At 32.9% G+C, this 21,786-nt stretch overlaps 1 protein-coding gene across 3 annotated transcripts in view; it reads right to left on the bottom strand.

Moving 5' to 3' along the window:
• LOC145292097 (phosphatidylinositol 5-phosphate 4-kinase type-2 alpha-like) overlaps nucleotides 1-21,786 on the bottom strand; it is a 265,122-nt gene that overhangs the window by 22,668 nt on the left and 220,668 nt on the right. For all 3 annotated transcript variants that reach the window (XM_080138179.1, XM_080138180.1, XM_080138181.1), the window contains exon 5: nucleotides 6,106-6,252. In XM_080138179.1, the coding sequence (XP_079994305.1) occupies nucleotides 6,106-6,252 (147 nt within the window). The remainder of the gene's footprint in view (nucleotides 1-6,105; nucleotides 6,253-21,786) is intronic.

Below are 21,786 nucleotides of genomic sequence, written 5' to 3'. Positions count from 1 at the left end.
CTCTTTGTTGCCGGCACTCTCAGTTTCTGCGCACATGCTTCTGCATTGGCAGTGAAAGCGTCCACAAAACTGTTCAATTTGCGGTAGTCAAGACTTAGACACACCTTCTGCTTTTGCTCCTGCACAGCCGCCATTAAGTTCTTCTTCTGGATATGACAACAGTCATCCATTCCACTGCCACTGTAGGAGCTCATTCTCATAGGCATCTATTTCCACCTACGGTTTTTCTATTTGACTTAAACACATGTCCGTTTCTGTAACACGCCTTCTTTCAACTCAACCTCTCGTTCTCTTGACGGTTCATTTTATGCATCTGGTATGGTCTCATTTGAATAAAGATGGCAAGAGTTTGCATTACTCACATGTGATCATCAAGTACAAAAAGCAACTGCAAGTCGTCATTTTTTTTTTCTTGTCAAGTAATTGAACCTTAGAATGCACACACACACACACGCGTGTGCACTATTCATGTAAGTTACCATTTTCGCAACACCAATATATGTACTTTTTTTGTACAAATTAACTTCATTAGAATTTTCTTTTTAGAATATTTGACTAAAAAGTAAATTTATTGAATTAAAAAATATTTTAATGATTTATAAACCTAAAAGTCAATTTGTGAAGTGAAATGTTAAAACCTCCTCCTACTCCGCTATAAAATAGCATTTAATCATTCTTTTGTTTTGTTATGAACATTTAGGTCTCTAAAGTCATCTTATCTCAAAGTATTTAGAGTAAAATAAAAGTCTTGAAAGCAAAATTTTCAAATGACTAAATTTTATGACAAAAATGAATAGAAATCATTGTAGAACTTTTTCTGACATTGCTTTAAAATCATCACCTTTCAAAGGAAACAAGGAACCAACTTTGGAAAAAAAAAAAGCTAATGGGGGATTGATTTGAAAATCAATAAAAGATCAATACCAGTGTGTCATCTTACATTATTCACGAGGTCATGGATGGGTTTTATTTTTATTATATATATTTTTAAAACTTTACTGTCATTAAATCCACAGAAAAGTCTAGTTCTTTATAAAGCCTTTTCGAAAAAGTATTAATCATATTTAGACACTAAACAATTGGAACTTGGAATAAGTAACTCCTTTTTTCTAATTATTTTTTATCACCAAACAGGTTTTTAAAATATATATATATTATTTTTAAAACAGTAATCTACGTACATGCGCGTTTCGAGTTAATTCGAATCAGCGTAGCTCAACTGTTTCTAGGGATCGAACGTCAGACCATGTTACTACAGTCTGGTGCCTTAACCGTTAGGCCACGAACCCTAGATAAATTGACTATTTATTTTTATCGCTTATGAATTTAGATTTGTTGTTGTTGTTGTTTTGTTTTTTGTTTTTTCAAACAATAGATTCGGTTAATATTGGCTTTGCCTCAAAGCTCGATTTTTTTGTTTTTGTTTTAAAAATAATATATATACATCCAAACAAATTATGGGCGACTTTCTAAAATAAATAAACAAAAGATCGGGCTTCAAGGCCAAGCCAATATTAACCGGATCTATCGTTTGAAAAAAAAAAAGAAACAACTCTAAATTTATAAGCGATAAAAATATACAGTAAATTCATCTAGGGTTCGTGGCCTAACGGTTAAGGCATGGTCTGAAGTTTGATCCCTAGAAACAGTTGAGATACGCTGATGAGAGTTAATTAACTCGAAACTCTCGTGTACATAAATTACTGTTTTAAAAATAATATATATACGTCCAAACAAATTATGGGCGACTTTCTAAAATAAATAAACAAAAAAATCAAGCTTTGAGGCGAAGTCAATATTAACTGAATCTATCGTTTGAAAAAAAACAAAAAAAAAACAACAATATATATATATATATATATATATATATATATATCGACATGAAGTTCGGTTTGGCCACACCTGCTATACTAAGAATATTGACCAGTTTTTCATTATTATATGTCAACTCCAACAAAAATTACTCCAACAAAAATTCCAAAAAATAAAAGAACAAATGAAAACACGAAAATGTAAACCCCACCCACCCCCACCCTGAAAAAAAGCAGAAGTATGTGACAAACTCTCAGCCAGATATTTCGGCAGAAGGGATACGAAGAGAAGCTATTCTCCGGATATTGAGCACCTTTTTATGACTATATTCCAGTTTAAGCGAATTTCTTTTATGCTCTGTCAGTCTAGAAAGATTTGTTATTATGGTTAGTTTCAACGAAAACAAACTGTAAATACTTCAGTTTCAAAAATACCAAAATAGAATTTGTGTAAACCGAAATACACGTTTTTATGTTATAAAAATGATGAGTTTTGACTTATTGTGTTATTAAAAGAAAAAAAAACATTAGCAGTTACGATATCAAAAAAATGTGAAGAAAACAACTGGTAAAAATGTAAATGAAAGTTTTTTGTTGTTTTTGTTTTAAATAAAGAATCGTAGTTGAATTGGATTGTGTGTTTATTTTAAAATAAAAATCCGCTGGACCAAAATGTTAATTGCGAAATCCCAGAAATTATTTTATTTGAACCGATTCCAAGAATAATGCTTTCAAGTTTGTGTGAATTATTTTTAGTTTGATTATCCACCGAAAAAGAAAAAAAACAAAAAGAATAATTTCCAAGGGAAATAACTCAAAACTCAAATAACTCAAACTGTTTTATAAAAAAAAATATCGATGTTGGCAAAAATAAATTAAATATGTTATTAATATAAATCAAATGTAAATAATAAACTTAAATAGAACACTTAAAGCGATTCTCCCACTATAAACAATAACTAACACACCGCTATTTAATAAATCGATTTTCCTTAATGTAATATGCAAATGACGTCATCACTCAATCGTCTATTTTACAAGAATCATACTATATATAGGAATGAATGAGGCATTAAAGTAATGGACCTTTTATATATATTAATCAAATTGTGAACAAACAGACAGGAATACGAATTTATATATATATATATATATATATATATATATATATATATATATACACACACACACACACAGTGCTGCTGAAAAGAAAGTCTGCACTTTTGTCATTTTTTCAAAAACAGCAAATTTAAGCTAAACTGAATATAACTTTAAACAACCTATACTTCATTTGATTCGCCTTTTATTCCTCTATAATTTTACCTGTTCACATTTGACTTTTAATTGAAGTATCCTAATGTCTACATGAATTTTAAAAATTAGCTTCAAATTGAGAAGGCAAAAAGAAACTCCACAGCAACAAATGAACTTAAAACCAGATTAAAATATCTACCTTTTAGCATCTCTAATTGTAATTGTTGTTGTTCTTAGATTAAGCAACTTAACATTTAGTCCATATACCTCGAGTCTCTCTTAGTGACCATCAGGAGCTCATTTCTGGTTTATCTAATCAAAAAATCAGCCGCAGATTGACATGTGATGAGAAAACGGTACGAATGACTGTGCAATAAGACCTAAACACCAGCAGTGTTCATGATGCCCCTAAATCTGGTTGTCCTAGAGTACTTCTTACAGGGAAGATAAGCAGAACCCAACATTTCAATCATGGAACAAAGACTCAAAGCGGTTGACAGGTTCACCTACCTTGGCAGTACGCTCTCCTGCAATGTAGTCATTGATGATGAAATCAACACCAGACTCGCTAAAGCCCTGCCTTTGGTAGACTCCACAAGAATGTATGGGACAGAAGAGGAATCACCTCCATGACAAAGATCAAAGTCTATAAAGCTGTCATACTCTCATACTCACCACCTTACTCTATGGATGCACATGTCTACATGCTAGAAAATTAAATCACTTCCACACCACCAGACTGAGGAAACTGCTTGACATAGGCTGGCAGGAAAGGATACCAGACACAGAAGTCCTCACTCGTGCTGGACTCCCAAGCATCCCCACTATCCTGATGAAGGTTCAGCTTCGCTGGGCTGGTCATGTAGCCCGCATACCAGACTACAGACTACCCAAGAAACTTCTGTTTGCTGAACTCCAACTTGGCAAGCGCTCCCATGGCGGCCAGAGAAAACGATTTAAATACACTCTGAAGGCACCATGGGAGCAGACAGCTTTAGATAGAGCCAAGTGCCGAACTGCTGTTCATGACGGTGCCTGCAAATATGAAAGTAACCAAAATGTTGCTGCAGAGAAGGACAGGAAGGACAATGTTTTAAAGCCTTCGACATCTGCAATGGTTCCCTGTTCTCATTGCAATAGAAGTTTTCAAGCAAAGATTGGGCTTATCAGCCCTATCTGTACTCACCGAAAATGACTTCCGCCACCCTACCTGACAGGATGATCAGATGGTCCTCATCATTCCGACGGACACACATAGGGAAGACAATGCTATCAAGATCTGCAGCCTCAGAAACAGATTTGAAACGGCTCCCTAAATCCAACAACAGAGTAATCTTGTTAAAAAGTGCTCTTTTTCTACAGTTAAGAACAGATGTAAGGAATTTAATTTGCGAGGTTGTGTTCCAAGACGCAAGCCAATGATTTCTGTAAAAGACAGAAAGCGCTCTGGACTTCAGCAGATGCAATGAAGATCATGACTTCATATTGGCTGAAAGTGATTTTTAATGATGAAAGCAAGTTCAATAGACTAGGCAGTGTTGATAGGCAGTATGTCCATCGAAGGAAGGGCGAAGAATTTAATCCTAGCTGTACAGTTTCAACGCTGTAAAGTGATGGAGGTGCAGTTTTGGTGTGGGGCGTTATTAGTGCCAATGGTCCAGGCCCTATAGATCGCTTGCAAGGTCAAATTAATTCAAGCAAGTACATTAATATGTTGACTGAGCATTTTCTACCCTATTTTGGCTGGAATTTGGATGATAATCCCATCTTCCTGCAGGATAATGTTCCCATTTACATAGCCGGCAATGTCAACAGGTTCCTTAAAGAGCATGGTATTCCATGTTTGGATTGGCCTGCACAATCTCCAGACTTCAATCCTATCGAAATTGTATAGCATTACATCAAGCAACAGCTACGCAATGATAAAATTTCAAATCTTGAAGAACTTTAGACAAAAATTAAAGAGAAGTAGGATGCTCTTTCAACCGAGTATTGCCACAGACTAATTCAAGAGGATGCCCAAAATTTGCAGGCTGTCAAAGTGCAAAAGGGTTATGCTACTAAATAATAAGTTCATTGTGCTCCTATTGTATTTGTGTTGCATTAATGTTCTAGAGTCATATTTAAATAATAATTTTCCATTGTGTGGAGTTTCTTTTTGCCTTCTCGATTTGAAGTTATTTTTTTAAATTGACGTGAACACTAGGATACTTCAATTAAAAGTCAAATATGAACCGGTAAAATTACTGATGAATAAAAGGTGAATCAAATAAGGTACAGGTTGTTTAAACAGTTACATTCAATTTAGCTTAAATTTGCAGTTTTGGAAAAAAATGACAAGTGCAGACTTTCTTTTTGGAGGCACTGTATATAACAAATCCTTCAAAGTTTATTTGCAACAAGGACTTTTTACTCACACCATGCTTTCTGTGATGGAGAAAAAAGCAAGGCATCTCTGTAAGCAAAGTAAACTTTTGGCTTCCAAATGTTTCATCAATAGGGGTTTTCTATCATCATGTGACCTTACCCATTTTACAACTGGAATCAATCTTAGTTACTTTATTGCAATCTCCAATCAACAGGTAAACTTTATCACTGGTTTCTTACAATTTACATTGCATGCATGTGTGCCTATAACAAAGGCAATCCCACTGAGTGTTCCCAACACATATTCCATACATACATTGTTATACATAAAATATTTCTTGGCTCTATAATTGTGCAGTATAGTTAAGAAAAAAATGGGGGGGGGGAGATATATATATATATATATATATATATATATAACAAATAACCAATACCAAAAACAGTAAAATTTTACTTTATAGTTTTTGAAAGCATTTTAATTTCAATTTAATTAAGTCCAGTAGAAAAGTAACTTTAATTCAATTTAATTAAGTCCAGTAGAAAAGTAACTTTCATTGCCTTTGGTAACAGTTATCTGTTGAATATTTTTCTTTTTATGCCCACTTTTTTTTTTGTTTCTGCAAAATTGCTCCTTTGGCTCAAATTACAATATGCACAAAAGAAATGTACTCACTTTGAGGTCATATTTTTTATGGATGGTCAACCTTGGGCTAAATACATTTCTTAAGACCATCAGGTAGGTCTCGACATCATTTACGGTGACACGATACATTCCTAAGTACTGTGGTAATAAGGTTTGGGCATGGCACTCAACAATATACTGCAAAGAAAAAAAGAAAAGAAAAATTAATTTGTTTATAAAGCCAATTTTGTTTGATAGTTATCTTTATTTGTAACTAGAACCAAAATGTACAGCATCTTCTTGTGAAAGTAACCATTTGCAAATTCAAATATTTCTGATATGCGTTAATTTTGATGCATAGTTATTAGACACTGATTAAGCAAAATTCTTTGAATTTCAATTTCTTATTAAGACTTCTTTATGGCTGGAATTTCAAATATTTTCTAGAATCAAAATCATTTCATGGACTTTGATCAAAACTATAATCAGGATTCTAGACATAAGGTTTAGTAGCAAAGAAGGTTATTTTAATTTTCATAAAAGTGTATATCTTCCATCAGAAATGACAGAAAAAATAAAGTTTTGTAACTTGCAATTATGTCAGTATTTTAATATTTCATGTATAAATTTTATCATTTCTGATAACTCAAAAAAAAAAACACCAACCATTGGATTTTTATTAGATTAGAGTAGAGGATTTTTTGCCAGCTTTATTTCAGGGGGAGGCACTTGTTTGACTTGCTATTTGCTTTCTTTCACCACTATTGTATAGTGTGAGCAAAAGACACTTTTTACTCACTAACTTTTATGTAATGGAACAGATTGACATAAAAATAAATACATAGTTTTTTTAATAAAAAATAAAGTGGCAGATAATTACATGGTTTAATGAAATTTGTAAAATAATATATGGAATCCGTATGTGACGATTATCTCTTTGTATAAAGTATGTGTATATTTTTACATACTTGTACAGGATTCACTCCTAAACTAACTGATTATTACAAATTTTGGAACATAGCTCCTAGGCATGAGGACTTGTAATATGAACTATATTTAGTTTTATGCAAGGGGAGGATAAAAAGAGGTTAAAATTGTTCATAACAATTCAGATACTTTCCACCTTTTTAATTTTAACTATTCCCCAAATTTTTTGTTTCTTTTGAGTATTTTGAAGAGATTATAAAAGCATAATATGTGCACAATTTACCAAATATTCCAGATTTGCATTAAATTATACCACCATTTATAACAACACTTCAAAGGCCATAAATGATCAAGATCTGATTTTCTCTCCTCTTGAGAATATGGTGCAATGGAGAAAGGGGTGGCTGATTAATTTTAATATATCTAAAACCAAGCTTCTATCTTTCCATCATCAATGCTTTGACAGGCCTTCGTCTTGGAGAGGCTCCATATTTTCACAAGCTTCTGGGTTTGACCTTTACTCCTGATCTGAAATGGAATACATATCAAATCCATTGCTAAGATTGCTGGAAAAATGGTTGGATTATTCTAATGATCCAGTAGATATTTCACTGCTGATGCAATTCTCTACCTGCATAAAAAGCCAAGTATGTCCTAAGATGGAATACTGTTGCCACATCTGGGCAAGCGATGTTCAGAATTTCCTATCCTGCTTTGACAGAGTTCAAAATAGACTTCGAAGTCTACTAGGAGATGCCTTTTTCTCTTCACTGTAACCTCTTTCCCACAAAAGAGACGTTATGAGCCTGTCTCTGCTCTATTGTTATTTTCATGGCAAGTATTCTTCTGCCCTCTTACCAAACTTTCACGAAAAACACTAGTCTAACTGAAACCACTATCAATAATTTCTCCCACTCTTTATCTGTACCTAAACCTAGACATGGATTCCATGAACAATGTTTCCTTCTTAAAACTGCACACCTGTGAAACTGTTCCATTTGCCTGCTTTCCAGCTGACTACAATATGGTCATCTTCAAGTCCAATGTAAACAAGTTCTTGATGAACCATCCCCTTAAGTAATCCAATTTACCAAATTTTCACTAGTAATGATTACTATGATATTGTTCCATTGACTACCATACACTCATTAACCCTTATCCTCGAGTGGCCTCCAAGCCTGGATAAAAGGTGAATCTTTTATACAAAAAAAAAATAAATAAAAATTGATCCATATTCACCAATTAAGCAATATTCCACGAATTTTAATTTCTTCTTAAACCACTTTAAGACATCATATGGAATTAAAATCATGTAATGGATTTTGCTCAAAATTTATTACATGAAACAAAAAAGTGGTGCAAAACTTATGTAAAGGTAATTCATTCTATGCATCTCTCAGATGAGTAGTATTCTAATTTTGTATATTTTCATTAAACCATGAAGATGTGTCAGACGATTGAGTTGAGTATTTCTTTAGTTATCTCACTTTAGGTTGCCGTGTTTAGTTTATACTCAATCTCTTTGATGTATTTCGTGGGTTAGAATTCTTATTGAATATAGAAAATTTAACTGCTGTGATTCTGAAGGAAATATTTCTGATTTCATTTTTTGGCCTTTGTTTGACAATGGAAATAGTGAACGGAGAAAGGAACTGACTGTAAAGCAAAGAAATTTATTTTCTTAAACTTGATTCAATCATTCTATTTAAACAGAAAAATGTTCTGACACTTATGTTGTTAGCGAATTCATATCTCACACAACCAGTCTCACAAGCTGAAATTTCACTTTAACTTTGTCTCATAACTTATTTATGTCATAATGATAAAAGAATAACATAATACTTGGTTTAGTCTGCAATGTTATCATAAGTAGTGGGTAGCTTGAAATATGTGTATACATAAACATATATCTTGTGTGTAAGGTGAGGACAGAGACAGAAAGAGTAAGATGTAAAGTATGAGAAAGCAAAGGGAGAGGTGAGAAGAGAAAGAGAGGAGTATGAGAAAGCAGGGTAACAATAGAAGAGGAATAGGTGGAGGATAGAGATGGATGAGCAAGAAGAAAGAGTGAGAGAGCAAGACAGCAGACAGAAAGAGAGATCAAGAAATTAAAAAAGACTGGGAAAGACTACATGGAGGAAGAGAGAGAATGTGGGCGAGAGAGAATGGGGGCGAGAGGAAGATAGGAAGGAAAAGGAGAGGGTGGAAAGGAGTGGGGATATGAAAGGGTTAAAGGATGTTTATATTTAAAGCAACACATTTGGTAATAGAATCTTTAAATAGAACAGTTGCTCTGATACAGTCTTGTGAATGCATCCGCCTTTTTGTTTTTTTGTTTTTTGTTAAATGCTGCAGATTAGAGCACCTGTTCCTTTGAGGGATCGAATGTCATTTGTAGTGCAGATGGAGCAGAAGGACATACACACTATAATGGAATAATGCCAATCCCAAGCTGTATATGCTTACAACTCAATTCAGAAAAAGGCCTTAACAGAAAAGGAAATAGCAGCACATTTTGCAACATCCAACAAAAAAATGCAGCATGTTTTGGATCGCAGGCATAAGAGAGTATGAAGAATATCTTGAAATTAGAATATGGTTCAAAAAGGAGAAGAGTAGACTATACTTTCAAGTCTTGTTAGTGGAAACTAGTTTACAAAATGGATATTTACGGCCTTGTTTCCACTCCTTATGAATTACTTGCAAATGGATTTAAGCCAATTCAGAAAAAAGTGTGATCGGGTACCTTGTTAAAGAACCCGCTGCTTTGCAATTCTGTTGTGCTGACAAGAACAACTGAAACCAAAACTCATTATAGACAGGGTTTTTTTCCAACATTTCAGTGTTTTTCTGCTTACATTAGGAGGCAAAATGGGAGAGCACTAAGAAATGCTTTTTTTTTTTGGACTAAAAGTCACCGCTTATCAAAGCCCAAAGCCACTCGAGAATAAGGGTTAAATGTATCAGGCGGTCAGTGAAACAACATCATGATGTTTAGTAATGATGAAAATTGAGTAGAATTTGCTCATATAAGTTTGTTTAATGTTAGATAAAGAGAGCGAGAAACAGGTACTATTGACAGTGGTTGTAGCTAGAAGAGTTTTTGTTGTAAATGTTTTGCAGAGGAGACAGCAGATTTACAATATCCAATGGAAAAAAGGGGATCGCTCACTAGATTTCGAAGTTGATTCTGTACTCTATCAAGGAAGGAAAGGGTTCTCTGAACAGCACTTCCCTAGATGTGATAACAGTACTCCATATATTAATGAAAGAGGCCATAGTGTAACTTATTGAATCCTGAGCAATATCAAGTTTTCCTATTTAATAATAATAATAATAGTGTTGTTTCTATCGACCATTATCTTCTATTACTTCCTATTAGGAATCATAAACTTGCTCAGATGCCTGATATCACTGAAGTTTAGGTATTTTTAGTTTTATTTTCAAAGCACATATTTCATGGAGTTAATACCTGCTTCCATTTAAAAATGCATTTTCTAATCATTATGTGGCACTTGGCCTTTTGGCTAAGAACAAAGTGTAGTACCGACCCCCATTTTTGGAGTTGGCCTTGTGCCTAATTTTTTTATTTAACATATGTAATTTTTACATTTGTAGAAAAATGATAAAAACCACAAAGTGTAATATCTGTTCTGATACTATGCTTCATCTTTTCTGTTCTTTGTCAGTTGTGGAGAAATCTTTCTTGACAGAGACAATATTTTTGTTCCCCTCCAGAATATCCCTTTTTGGGGAGCTGGATTTTCCCCACATTAAAAACCGACCTTGTATTTGCCCTCGTGTGGAGGCAAGTAAATAGGAATATATATATATATATATATATATATATATATATATATATATATATATAGGAAAATTTTGATTATCAAGAGATAAATACTTAATAACTTCCATAAAATACAGCCACATGCACACTGAACAAAGATATCCATAATAATAAATTAGCAGATCTGATCCTGATGTTGCCCCACCCTGGGGGAAAAGAGAAGATTACTGTTCTTATCTTTAAACCGTGTGCAACCATGTTTAGTTTTTAATATCTGTAAATATTTACATTTTTAACGAAAATAAACTTAAATATATTTACTGTATATGAACGCCTCATGAGTTGGCTGATCTTTTAATGTTCTGAAATTATGTGGATTATCATAATAATCCATATGGTATTCCACACTGATAAGGGATGGAGAATGTGCATCGTAAGTTAACATACTAACTATTATTCCATGGTCATCTTTGATGTAATTATCTATAACTATTAATTGTTAATGTGAAAAAGAAGTAAAAACACTGCTGTATTGTATTGTGTTAAACATAATACAGTTTAAAATCTCAATATACCAACATCAGTTAAAAATTCCAACTGCATGCAAATGGAAGAGGGAGATTACAATATATGATTTAGGATTTGTTGAAATTGGTTCAAATAAACGACTGTTTCAGCCATCAAATCAATTCTGTGTTTAACAATCAAATATGACTTAAGACATCTTCCAATCCTTTCCATTAGCCTCATGTCCTGAGAAAGTGATTATTTCTGTCTTCTCTTCCTTCTATCATCTAAAAACCAGGAAAGGAAGGAAAGAGAAAGTGACAACAAGAGAAAGAAAACGAAAAGAAATAAAGATGTCTTTTCTTCTTCACTGGTGTACATACAAATATTTGTTATAAAATAGTACTTGGTGATTTAGGTAGTAGTATCAGGACTTCTGACTATAGGAGTGGTAGCTCCTCCATTTCCCTCTACGATATTAACAATCAAAAGAAAAACTACTGATCAGATTAAATATAAAATTCAATGAAAGTGATTGCAGTATTTAGAAATGGGAGACAGGGTTCTAATTTAAAGAAATGGGAGATAGAGATTAAAAAATGATAGACGGGGGGGGGGGCAAAAAAAAAGAGACCGTAAAAAAAAGAAACAAAGTAAAAAATGAATAAGAGTTAAAAAAAAAAAAAAAAGAAAAAAAAAATTTGAAGCGTGTAAAAAGTAAAAGCGAGGGTCAAAGAGAGAATGGTAAAGCGAAGAAAACGGTCAAAAAAAAAAAAAAAAATATGAAAGAAAAAGAACCAGATGAAAAAAAAAGGAAATTCAAGTTGAAATGAGAAACACAAATTTCAGCCGGATATAAAGAAGAACGTCTTCCCAGCCAGAAATCATTGTGACATTGAAAAAAGAAAAGAGAAAAACGAGGTGAGGGTTTTTCAAGGTTTCACTTTGTTTTGCTTTAGTGCATCTCTGTTAAGAGAGATGGAGACGGCGTTGTTATTGCTGAAGTTGCTGTCTACATCTCCATCAACAGAGAAAGGACCAGTGGACAGCAATGGCTGCAGACAAAGCAGCTACTATTATTGTCACAGTGTGGCGGCAGCAGCAGCGGCAGCAACCGATGGCTGCAACGTCCCTCCCCCCACCTTCACATTGATCATACAGAGACACAGTGTCAATGATTCAAAATCAACTACACTTCAATGCACGCATGCCTCTGAGTACACACATATTTTAAATGTTTTTTTGTTTTGTTTTTTTGTTTTTTGTGGGGGGGGGGGTCTCGAATTCTAAAAATGGATCATGCATCAACATTCCAGGAAAGCATTTCAGAAATTGGAAAAAAATACAAAGGCTTAAATTCTACAGAATTCTCCATACACTCATTTACCCAAGGGAGCTGGTTTGTAAAGTCCACACATGTTCATATCGAAATATCACTACACCAAGAAGTAAAAGTTAAAAAAAAAAAAAAAATGTTTGATTTTTTAATATCATTTTATATTCAGATGAATCAAAATTTATTATAAACCAGCTGTACTAACTCAACATTGCCTAGGATGCAGTGCGGTAAATTTTTTTTTTTTTTTTTTTTTTTTTTTTTTAATTTCTTTTACATTTTCTAACTTAAAGTAGACAACTAATATATTCTTCAATTTAAAATGAGTTATCTCTCCATTTTTATTTAGGTGATTATTAAAAATATTTCATGTTAGCAGTCATTGGATTAAAGTAATGTTAAATAAAATGCAGTTAAAAATGTTTTTAGCTTGCCAATAACACAGAACAACAATAACAAATGAAAACTGGTTATAGTCAGAAGCAAAGTTTGATTTATCAGCTTAGACTATTTGGGTCAGATTTAGAAAATTTAAGATAAATAACAATTAAATTAAAATATTCTTGCATATTTATTTTCACCTGGCAACTTTTCAAAGAAATAATCTCAACACAATTTATAAAAGAAAACAGAAAACATTAAAATGGTAGATTTATTAAGTTTAACATGAGTATGAACTGCTCTTATTTAGACAAAGCCAGCTTATTGTTTAGCATGTAAATAGCCTCTAAACGTTCTAAATGAAAAAAAATTATTAAACATCTAAAATATAAAGTAAAGTTAATCCTCCCCTCCTATACTTTTGTGAACATTAGCTTGTTTACTACAAACTATATAAAAAGTCTTTTAGCAGTAATATAAAGCAAATACTGATTTGTGTTAACAAAAAATGTTATTTTCAATCAACTTCAGTTTTATAGTTAATCCTAATCAATAATTATTTTAAAAACTTTTTTATTCGTCATTAATAAAATAAACTAGGAGAGTTTTTACCCTCACAATAAGAAGTCCCGATACTGCTACTCAAATAACCAAGTACTAATTAGGAGTTCACATTTCACTTAGGCATAAGTATTTGCACTCTGATTTTGTCCTAAAAAGAGATTCAATATTACAAATTACAATATGATGAAGATTATTTCATTTCACCTTCATTTTGTTTGTAATTTACATATAAATTAGGACTGCATGCGACATGTAATCCTGTAAGTTCTTAATAAATTTAAAACAAGTTTTACCAAAAAACTGCACATTCTGCATCGATGTAAGGAATTTATATTTATATATATATATATATATATATATATATATATATATATATATATATATATATATATACACACACACACACTAGCACAAGAAGACCTGACATTGTCTGGGATTGAATGAGCATCAACAAATGTTCCACCCTCCCATATTTTTATTGTCACTAAAATTGGTAAAATCGCCCATTTTTTAATCAAATCAATTGATTGCCTGCTCTAGTTTGGGGCCTCCTACTGCAGTGTACCGAGAGGAAGCTTCACATGTCCCCCTGCAGTAACAGTCTATAATACATTGTACTCTAGAAAATTTGATTTCATAGAATTATCAGTAAATAATGGCTTCACTTAAAGTTTAATATGCAAAAGTCAAATATCATGGTTGAATTGTACTCTAACCAGAAACATTCATTTTAAACATGCTAGTCTTATCAAAAAAACAACTGTTGATTTTATGAAGTTATGTTTATATAATCACTTGAATTAAAGTTAAATGTATAAAAGTCAAGTATCCGTTTTGCTTTTAAAAAAGAAACATTCATTTTGAACATCCCTTTGTTTTATAAGAGAATCTACAGAGAATTTTATAGGCCGAGCCTTTCTGCTTGTGCAGTGATAAAACTCAAATGCACTTGTGATGTTAGGTTGTATAAAAGTATTAACTCTGGTCAACATCTGACTTCCTTCTTTAATCAGATTTTTTTTTTTTTTAATCAATTTTCGATATTCATCAGGTGCATTCTGGTACAAAGCCTACATAAGAACACTCCTAGATACATCAAGTACCTTCATGTGAAATTTTTAACAAATCAGCCAAGTAGTTACTAAGTTCATTGGGAACAAACTCGTACAAAGTTCCTTTTATATAATACAGGGTGGAATGATAAAATTGTCTAGAAAAGAAAACATGGCTCCATTTTTTTTTTTTTTTTTTTTTTTTTTTTTTGCAGACCATCTACTAGTTGGCCAGTTGTGTACAAATCCCAAGAGTGATAGGAGCCTTTTATCATGTCTGAAAGTGACAAAATGTTCAACAAGCAAGATTGAAGATGCACTGCTGTACAACTCATGCTCTCTACCGATCCAAGTTATGACAACAGGACCATTGCCAGCACCGTCAAAATGCAAATCCGGATAAAAGAGATGTTCCCAGGGTGATGAAAACATTTCTGACCAGTTATGATCTTTGGTGTGGTTTCAAGTGAGGGACACATCATGCCACCTCATGTCTTCGAAGTCGGCTTGAAAGTTAACACCAAAGTGTACCTAGATGTGCTAAAGAGTGTAGTGATTCCCCAGTGCAATCAGGCGCCAGTGGAAGACCCTGCGTGTGGCAGCAGGACTCAGTGTTGGCCTACAAGTTCAAAGAGATCCAGGCTTGGCTTCAGAAGGAGTGCTAGAACTTGGTACCCTCCTCTCACTGACACCACCTCCCCTGAACCCACTGGACTACTTTGGTCATGCATCAAGAGCATCACCAACAAGACCTCCCACAACATCAAAGCCAGCCTGATCACTACCGTCTGCTAAGTATTCACCAAGGTTCTGCCGGTACTTGTGGAAAAGGCATGCTCCCAATCCCGGACCTCTATCGAGGTGGTGATTGAGGCTGAAGGCAGCTACATTGAATGGATGTCAGCTCTACTACATAATCAAGTTACCTGAATTGATTTTTTAAATAAAAGTTTTAAAATAAAGCTGTAGTGTTGTTTTCTTTAGGGGGGGAATTTTATTGCTCCACCCTGTTGTGTAGTATATTATATATTACTTCAAGGTGAAAAAAACTAGCTAACGATAAGTGTTAGATGGACAGATTTCGACTCAGAAAACAGTAATTCTTTCCCCTTTGTCATAAACTTCTAGAATGAGGATTAAAGTACAAAAGATTATCCATTCATTACTTTAATAAAAAGTCTAACTCGTTGTGACTGCTCTGCTATTGAGCTACCAAACTTCTTTATTTACCCTATAAGCTCCCCCAAATGCTCTCTAACACTATGCAAAAAGTTGGTTAGCTGTTGAGTTTTACAGCATGTCAGCAATAATTTAGTCATTTTATGCTAAAACTGCATATTTTGTATATTATTGATTTGTAAGCTAATTTATTTTATAGGAACATTTTTTTGTAACCTAACATCCTATAAACAATCTATTGTTCCTATAGGCAGGTCAACCAATCCACTGTACATATTCCTCAACTGTTAAATGAAGAAGCTGTATTCATTTGATCAAAGAGTATTATTTTGATACACTGCAAGAATGCAGTTTCTGCCGGCATTCCTTTAAGAAGAACGCATATTATTCTTCCTTCGTTTCTACACATATAGTAATGATTAAATTTCACTTTAAAAGAAAATAACTCAACATTTTATTTTTTATCAACAGAATACTAGCCTTTTTATGAGATTGAATTAAATTGTATACAACTGAACACTAAATTAATGATCTCCACTACAAGAATGCAGTTACAAGAGTGCTTTCCTGTGTGCTTTTTTTTCTTCTTTCTTTTACTCCAGAGTAGCAGTGTCATATCAAGGGAGATAATTTATTTTTAGATTGATTTTAACAATTTTTTCCATGTTAAAAAGCAATTAAACACCAAAAAATGAAATTCTAGTATTGAAGAAGATAGGGTAAATGTTTACTTTAGAGTCCTAAACCAGTCCAAGCTTCATAAACTCAATCGTTGAGTGTTGGAATCAGTTTCGCATATAGATTTAAGATAAAATGATCCATTATTTCCAAGCCAATTTTTAAGAACAAATTTTAGGGCAATTTTATTTACCACTAACCCTAAGTTCAATTGCTAACAAAAAGGTTTTCATCATTTCCATTTCAAAGCAAATTAAATCTTTGTTTCTTCCAATAGAAAAGTTGTTTCTAGTTGTAATTAAGATAATAAAAAATGTTTTCAAAATAGAGTTATCTCCCAAGATGGCAATTTGTCACCCTGCAGTAAAAAAAAAGTGTCACTTTCCTATTGTACACCAGACCAGAACAGCACTCACCCTACTTTTGAATATCATTACTTTTGAAGTTGAATGTAGATATGATTTGCCACTAGCATCAGGAGATTTGGTTCCATATATTAAGGTGAATAGCTGATTAGTCGGTTTAATCATGTGATTTGAAGTCAAATATCAGTTGCTAAGTAAATTTTAATGGAGAAAAAAAATGTAATCAACAAATAGGGACAATTTGTGAAGATGGTTCTGCTAACAATAAGGGAAAACAGATATCCATAATTAAATATCTCTAGACAACAAAATTCCAACCTTATTCCCCAGCAAGGAGTCAAGCTATATAAAAGCAAAATTTCAAAATTCCTTCAAGGTAACATTCAAACTAGTAGTCAACAAATAAAGTCAAGACACTAAAACACTTACTTCAATACCACACATTTACAAACTGCTTACTGAACAAGTTCACACATATACTCTCATATTGACTCAACAAAAGCAAGCTAATATATTATACACACTTTTACAATGCCTACTGAACTTCCATTGTTACAAACATTTACGCTAACAAAAGGTTTATATATCTACACACTTCTTAAACAGATCAATTCAGTCTTCTCCAAGTGTTCTGTTATATAATAAAGGCCTATGTTTGAATGGAAAGGTTGAGTGACAACCTTAAGGTCAGAGGTGATCTCAAAACAGAAATCAACAAAACTGCATGACTTCCAGATGGATATTTTCTGTCTTTTAGCAGGAAAGACGTGTTTGGAGTATTATCCCCAATGAAAAGGTGAGCATGCAGAATGTAATTAGGTGTAACACAGCAAAGTCATTTATGTCTCTCACGCATACAAAAGTAATCTGTCTCTCTGTTTTCTGTGAATATTCTTCTCTTTGTAATAAACTTTTCTTATAAATATATAGTGGATTTATCAGTAGGAAAATAGAACCTGGATCCTAACGGATGTATAAGGAAATCTAAGAGAACATTTCACTTTTTAAACTCACAGACAAGTGTGTGTGTGTGTGGGTGTGTGTGTGTGTGTGTGTGTGTGTGTGTGTATGTATGTATATATATATATATATATATATATATATAAATTTTATTTTTTATTTATTAATTAATTTTTTTTCCATTTAGTGTCTTTTAATAACTCTTGCTGACATTTTCTTAAGTAATAACCTGTACATTTCAGTTGACCTATTTTTTGCCCTATATTTTTCGCACCTTTTAACGTCATTTTGTCTGGGTCATTTTGACATTTGCTTTTCTATTTTATATTTAATTCTATCACCATTTAATCTTTTTTTCTCCTCTTCACTGATTTTTCTTAATTACACTGCCTCGGCAGTCGTGTTAAACGCATATCTTATTTTTCTTTTATTAATATTATTGAAATTTTTTCCCCTTTTCCTTGTACATATTTGTAAATTTTCCAAGGATTTCGGCCTTTTAGATCATTTTGGACCATCTTCCAATTACGCGATTTCCTTGGATTTTACTTGTGCGAATGGAAATCTAATTAACTTTCTTGGATTTACATTTTTGGATTTTACCGTCATTGAATACTTTACCTTTCACCAGACTATCCAGTCACGTGAAATCAACTTTTTCTTCACCATATTGCCTTTGCTCCACTTTTTGTTATCAAGTAAGATCTTTGACTTACTTGCAGTTTCATCAAATACTTTTGTATGCAAAATCCGATCCCGTATTTTGCTAATTCCTACCTTCTGATGAGAAGGAAAGTATTTCTTCGAAACTCTGCAGATTAAGGACTATCCACTTATTAAGTGTTTCCTTTTCAGATTAAATATGTTTTTAACTTTTTTCAAAGTGTTTTTTAACGTTTCATTAACTATTTGCTCTTTATATATATATATATATATATAGTCTAAAAAGCTTTGAATAAAAAAATGCAAAAATAAAGCATGCAGTTTAAATTCCCGGAAGGAAAAAAAATATATTAACTTTAACCTATCGCAGACTTAGCACCTACATAATCTGACTTCTAAAATGCTTATGACAAAAGAGAATTAATTTATATAAGGATGAGGGGAAAAAAAAAAAAGGCTTTACTAAAATTGTTAAATAGAAACAGACTTAACACTTGTATAAACCGATTTCGCAAAAGTCTTCAATTTTAAAACAGAATTTAACTACATGAGGATGAAAAGAGAAAACCTTAACTAAAATTTTTTAAAATAGAAAACAATATATATATATATATATATATATATATATATATATATATATATATATACTGGTGTTGCCCGGGTGTTTGGATGTGTATGTTGAGCAAAAAAAAAGCAGTCAATTTTTTTTTTTTACTTTGACCCCTATTATGACCCCTTAAAATTTATTGTTTTGGGCTCAAATTAAGTTAAGTTCGATCCATGTCTAAGGAACCTATATATAAAATTTCAAATTTTTAGACCCAAAATTGGTGGAGGAGTTTGGTAGAGTTCTCAAAGGTCAAATCGTTTAACTTTGACCCCTTAACAGCCAAATTTCTGGTCAAAAACGGATTACAAAGATTTTCCCAAATCTCAGTACCCTGTATATCAAATTTCGAGTCTGTAAACTGAAAATTGACAGAGTTATTGAGTAGGAAAATGTAGACACACAGACACATTCATTTTTATAGATTTAACAAAAATATATATGTATACATAAATATATATGGAAACAATTTTATATTTACTGTAAACTTTTTACGCAAATATTATGCAAGTATAAATCATGTAGAATATCTGCATGAATATAATTACACACAACAGTTAACTAAAGATGATCATCCCATAAGAAAACCGAAAAAAACTAATAGGGAATTAATTAAAATGAATGTTTAAAAGAATATACAAATTAGCTAGATTTTTTGCTAGTGAATGCAATTCCACAACCCATATATAAGAAAATTGTATTTTCTTTTTAAATAAATAGAAAAGAGGGTTTTTAATATGAATATAAATACACACAAAAGAAAAACGAATTTATAGGAGTATAAACATATATATAAATAAAATCTTGTTCATTAGCCATGTTTTATGGCTTTCATTACAAACAAGCATTTTTCCCATGTTTACATTTTGTTAGAATGAGTCATGTTATATTGAAAAACATGAACATCTACATTTCATTCATGTCAATACCCACACTACATATTTGTTGAAAAAATAACTGCATAGCTACAAAAGTGAAACCAAAATCATGTGCATGACTGATACTAAAACTTTAAAAGCGAGCAAAATCTTAATTAATAAAGGATAAAATATCAGTTATACACATGATTTTGACTTGTATCAGTAAAATCGATCATTTTTTTCTACTTTAATTTTTCTCCATTATATATATATATATATATATATATATATATATACACACACACACACACACACACACACACACTAGCATTTCAGCTCGGTGTTGCCCGGGTGTTTGGGGGTGCATGTTGAGCAAAAAAGAAAAAAAAGATTTTTAAATAAGCGGTCAATTTTTTTAACTTTGACCCCTATTATGACGCCTTAAAATTTATTGTTTTGGGCTCAAATTAAGTTAATAAGTTAGACCCATGTCCAAGGAACCTATATCTAAAGTTTCAAGTGTTTAGACCCAAAATTTTCGGAGGAGTTTGGTAGAGTTCTCAAAGGTCAAATCATTGAACTTTGACTCCTTAACAGCCAAATTTCTGTCCGAAAACCGATCACAAAGATTTTCCCAAATCTCAGTACCCTGTATATCAAATTTCGAGTCTGTAGACTTAAAATTGACAGAGTTATTGCATAGGGAAATGTACACACAGACACGTTTACTTTATATACTAACAGGACCTGTGAACCGGGATTCTATGGTGCAAGTATGACTCCCACTCCATCTGTAAAAAAAAAAAAAAAAAAAAAAAAAAAACTAGCTACAGTTCTTAGTTGGAAGCCCTACCGGCCCAGTAAAATAGCGGGCACTGGAGCCCATGACCAAAATGAATGTACCGTGCCGAAATAACGTTAGTATCTATAAACTCATTCTTAACATGGGGATTTGATTACGTGCTGTGATTATTCTGTGCTTTCACCTAACGTGACAACATTGTGTCATGAGGAAATGAAATAACCAAAAAACACTGCTGTGGACCTGAACAATAATTCTCCTAGCTTTTAAATTTTTCCTATCATCGAGTACAGGCTTCATTTTCATATTTAAAAAAAAAAAAAAAAAAATTTAGGTAGTATTTTTAATGACTGTAATAGTATGCGAGCAATTTGTAATGATAACGTTCTAATAAATGAAACACAAACTTATTTTGCCAGGTCAGTTGTTAATGCTGCCCCTAGTGGTTAAATGTTTCCTTCTGTTTTTGTTTTTTTTTTGTTTTGTTTTTTTATTCAATTTTCAACCCAAACAAGGCACAGTGCCACTTTGAAGCAGGGGGGCTACTATCAGGGACTTAATTAGCGGGGTCATTATGAAGGGAGATGAGTAGAAAGATGTTTGTTGACATTACACTTGAACTTCTGCATATCGTTGCAGTTGGGAAAGCAGAATCCCGGAAGGGAGTTCCAAAGACCTGCAGTTCTGGGGAAGAAACTATTGGAGTAAAAGGCTTTCTTGCACCTAGGGATCTCTACTGTAAAGGGATGAGACTTAGTAGCTTGTCAAGTTTGTCGGGGGTAGTTACGTCGGGGAGGTACAAGTGTTTGCAGTTCGTCAGAGCATTCACCATTGAAGTATTTGTAGAACAGGCAGAGGGATGCAACATCTCGTCGATGGGACAGAGGCTGAAGCCTAGATGACAGTTCAGGACCTATCAGGTTGGCGACTCTCTTTTGAACCCTGTCCAGGAGCGAGAGTCAAGAAGCAGATGCACCAGCCCAGATGTGACAACAGTACTCCATACATGGGCGAATGGTTGCCTTATAGAGGTATAGGATACTGTCAGGCGTAAGTAGTTTTCT

Source organism: Euprymna scolopes, chromosome 13 (assembly GCF_053919585.1).
Source record: "Euprymna scolopes isolate OS-2025 chromosome 13, ASM5391958v1, whole genome shotgun sequence".
NCBI classification, from domain to species: Eukaryota; Metazoa; Mollusca; class Cephalopoda; order Sepiida; family Sepiolidae; genus Euprymna; species Euprymna scolopes.
This window is presented reverse-complemented; position numbering and strand designations above follow the sequence as displayed.